The sequence below is a fragment of the Grus americana genome, unplaced genomic scaffold (genome assembly GCF_028858705.1).
Source record: "Grus americana isolate bGruAme1 unplaced genomic scaffold, bGruAme1.mat scaffold_778, whole genome shotgun sequence".
NCBI lineage: Eukaryota > Metazoa > Chordata > Aves > Gruiformes > Gruidae > Grus > Grus americana.
In genome coordinates, this window is record NW_026561988.1 from 326,778 (window position 1) to 329,753 (window position 2,976).

The 2,976-nt window shown below is 52.3% G+C and overlaps 1 protein-coding gene across 1 annotated transcript; it reads right to left on the reverse strand.

Moving 5' to 3' along the window:
• Positions 1-1,835: 1,835 nt before the first annotated feature.
• LOC129201106 (olfactory receptor 14A16-like) lies at positions 1,836-2,771 on the reverse strand. Its single transcript, XM_054812269.1, has one exon. The coding sequence runs from the start codon at positions 2,769-2,771 to the stop codon at positions 1,836-1,838; it is 936 nt and encodes a 311-aa protein (XP_054668244.1).
• Positions 2,772-2,976: the final 205 nt, after the last annotated feature.

Here is a 2,976-nt window from a genome sequence, read left to right on the forward strand (position 1 = left end):
TGGGTGTCTCCAATGGCACAAAGGGCGGGGGAGGGCTGCACTAGATCCATCCCATGGGCTTTCCAAGAGAGTGTCCTGAACCACTCTCCAGTCCCATGTCCCTTTGGCTGCAAGCTCCTCACAGCCTCTCCTGGCATTGCAGGGCCCTTGTCATCCCATGGTCTCCTCAGGCTCACCTTTTCCAGTGGGACACATTACCTTGGATGGTCACTCATTTTATGAGTTGCCCACCCAGGCTCACGCACTGTCCCTGGAGATCCCCTGACTTCTGGCAGCTCCCGATTCCTCTCCAGGATGGCATCTGCCATCAGCCCCGCTGCAGGTGGGACAGTGCCCGGCAGATAAGTCAAAGACCAGTTGTTGTCTGCTTAGGCATGTGTGCCATGGTTTAACCCTGTCCGGCAACTGAGCCCCATACAGATGCTTGCTCCCTCCCCACCTCCCCCGGCGGGATGGGGGAGACAATATGAAGAGTAAAAGAGAAAACTCGTGGGTTGAGATAAAGACAGTTTAATAGGTAAAGCAAAAGCTGCACAATCCAGAAAAGCAAAACAAGGAACTAATTCACCGCTTCCCATCAGCAGGCAGGTGGTCAGCCATCTCCAGGAAAGCAGAGCCCCATCACGCAGAATGGTTACTTGGAAAGACAAACACTATCACTCCAAATGTCCCCTTCCTCCTTCTTCTTCCGCCAGTTTACATGTTGAGCATGGTGTCATACGATATGGAATATTCCTTTGGTCAGTCGGGGTCAGTTGTCCCGGCTGTCTTCCCTCCCAACATCTTATGCACCCCAACCTACTCGCTGGTGGGCTGGTGTGAGAAGCAGAAAAGGCCTTGACTCCATGTAAGCCCTGCTCAGCAATAACAAAACCATCCCTGTATTATCAACACTGTCTTCAGCACAAATCCAAACCACAGCCCCATCCTAGCTACTATGGAGAAAATTAACTCTACCCCAGGCGAAACCAGCACAATGTGCCACCAAGAAGGGAACTCTGGGTCCAGCCCTTGGTCCCTAACAGATCATCCTGGGACTCTAAGTTTGTCCTTGTGTATCTGTCAAGAAACCCAGAACATGAAGAGGCCTTTTCAGGGAACAGCTCCTTGGGTGTATTCCTGGAACCAGCTTTGGAACCTGCTCTTCCGACCCTGCCCTGAGGAGCCCCTCTGGTCACGGTGGGGATAGTAGGGATGCCAGCTCTGACACAGTGGTGCACATTACCTGCTCCTGCCTGCAGCCACAGGGATGCCCCTGAGGAGACAACAGGACTGTCTCTCCTTACACAAGACTCTAGGGCTAACACAAATACAAGGGCACAGCAGGACAACGTGGCAGTGAGGAGAGATCCGCACTGAAAAGATCACATCCTGCTGTTGTCCATGGCCGTGGCTCCAGGGAAGCAGCAGCCCTGACTGGCACCTGGCAGAAAGGGTCTGTGCACTGAGGCAGGGAAGAGCAGCCCCAAGGGCCACTGGGGCTGCTCTTCCATGAAGCAGCTGAGCTCCTGGCTCCAAAAGCCCTCCTGCATATTGGCGCTGCACCCCCAGCTCCAGAGGAGATAAAAGAGATGGGAGCTGAGACAAATCATTGTTCTGCTGATTTCTTTATTGAGTTTGCCTACACAGGGAGCCTGACACCACATGTACATGATGTCTTTGGGTCAGAAGAAAAGAAGTAGGAGGCCAGGAATGGAAGTCTTGAAAAGGAAACAATATTATCAGGAGTACAAACAAAGGAAAAAAATCCACAGCAAAAAACTACAGATATGAAGAAAATATAGTCATGGCTTTCCTTGAGATAGCCTGGAAGTCCTATGAAGATGATGGGCACCTTATGGATGCTGAAGGAGCATGTATTCAAACAGATTCCTCAAGGCATCCTTTAGTTCCTTGTTCCTCATGCTGTAGATGAGGGGGTTCACAGCTGGAGGTACAACCGAGTACAGAAGTGACACCACCAGGTCCAATGATGGGAAGGAGATGGAGGGGGGTTTCAGGTAGGCAAACGTGCCAGTTGTGACAAACAGGGAAACCACGGACAGGTGAGGGAGGCACGTGGAAAAGGCTTTGTGCCGTCCCTGCTCAGAGGGGATCCTCAGCACGGCCCTGAAGATCTGCACATAGGACACCACAATGAAAACAAAATACCCAAAGGCTAAACAGGCACTAACCACAAGAAGCCCAACTTCCCTGAGGTAGGCATCTGAGCAGGAGAGCTTGAGGATCTGGGGGATTTCACAGAAGAACTGGTCCACAGCATTGCCGTGGCAGAGGGGTAGGGAAAATGTATTGGCCGTGTGCAGCAGAGCAGTGAGAAACCCACTGCCCCAGGCAGCTGCTGCCATGTGGGCACAAGCTCTGCTGCCCAGGAGGGTCCCGTAGTGCAGGGGTTTGCAGATGGCAACGTAGCGGTCGTAGGCCATGACGGTGAGAAGACAATACTCTGCTGAAATCAAAAAGAGAAAGAAAAAGACCTGCACTTCACATCCAGGGTAGGAGATGGCCCTGCTGTCCCAGAGGGAATTGGCCATGGCTTTGGGGAGAGTGGTGGAGATGGATCCCAGGTCGAGGAGGGAGAGGTTGAGGAGGAAGAAGTACATGGGGGTGTGGAGGTGGTGGTCACAGGCTATGGCAGTGATGATGAGGCCGTTTCCCAGGAGGGCAGCCAGGTAGATGCCCAGGAAGAGCCCGAAGTGCAAGAGCTGCAGCTCCCGTGTGTCTGCGAATGCCAGGAGGAGGAACTGGGTGATGGAGCTGCTGTTGGACATTTGTTCACTCTGGGCTTGGGGAACTGTTGAAAGACGACATTGACAAGTCAGGGCAGACTTCTTTGAGCCAGTCCTATGCTGTTTCTCAAAAAATCCCCTCAAAATTACTTCTCTTTTTTGGGAGGGATCTTTATTTAAATCCTCTTTATGAGCTCAGGTTTGTGCTGCTGAGTGAGGGCACTTTCTCTGAAGGGGCAGAAATCCT

Bases quoted from the DNA above. Each gene is read 5' to 3' on its own strand.
- LOC129201106 (XM_054812269.1), bottom strand. From the start codon at position 2,771: ATGTCCAACAGCAGCTCCATCACCCAGTTCCTCCTCCTGGCATTCGCA.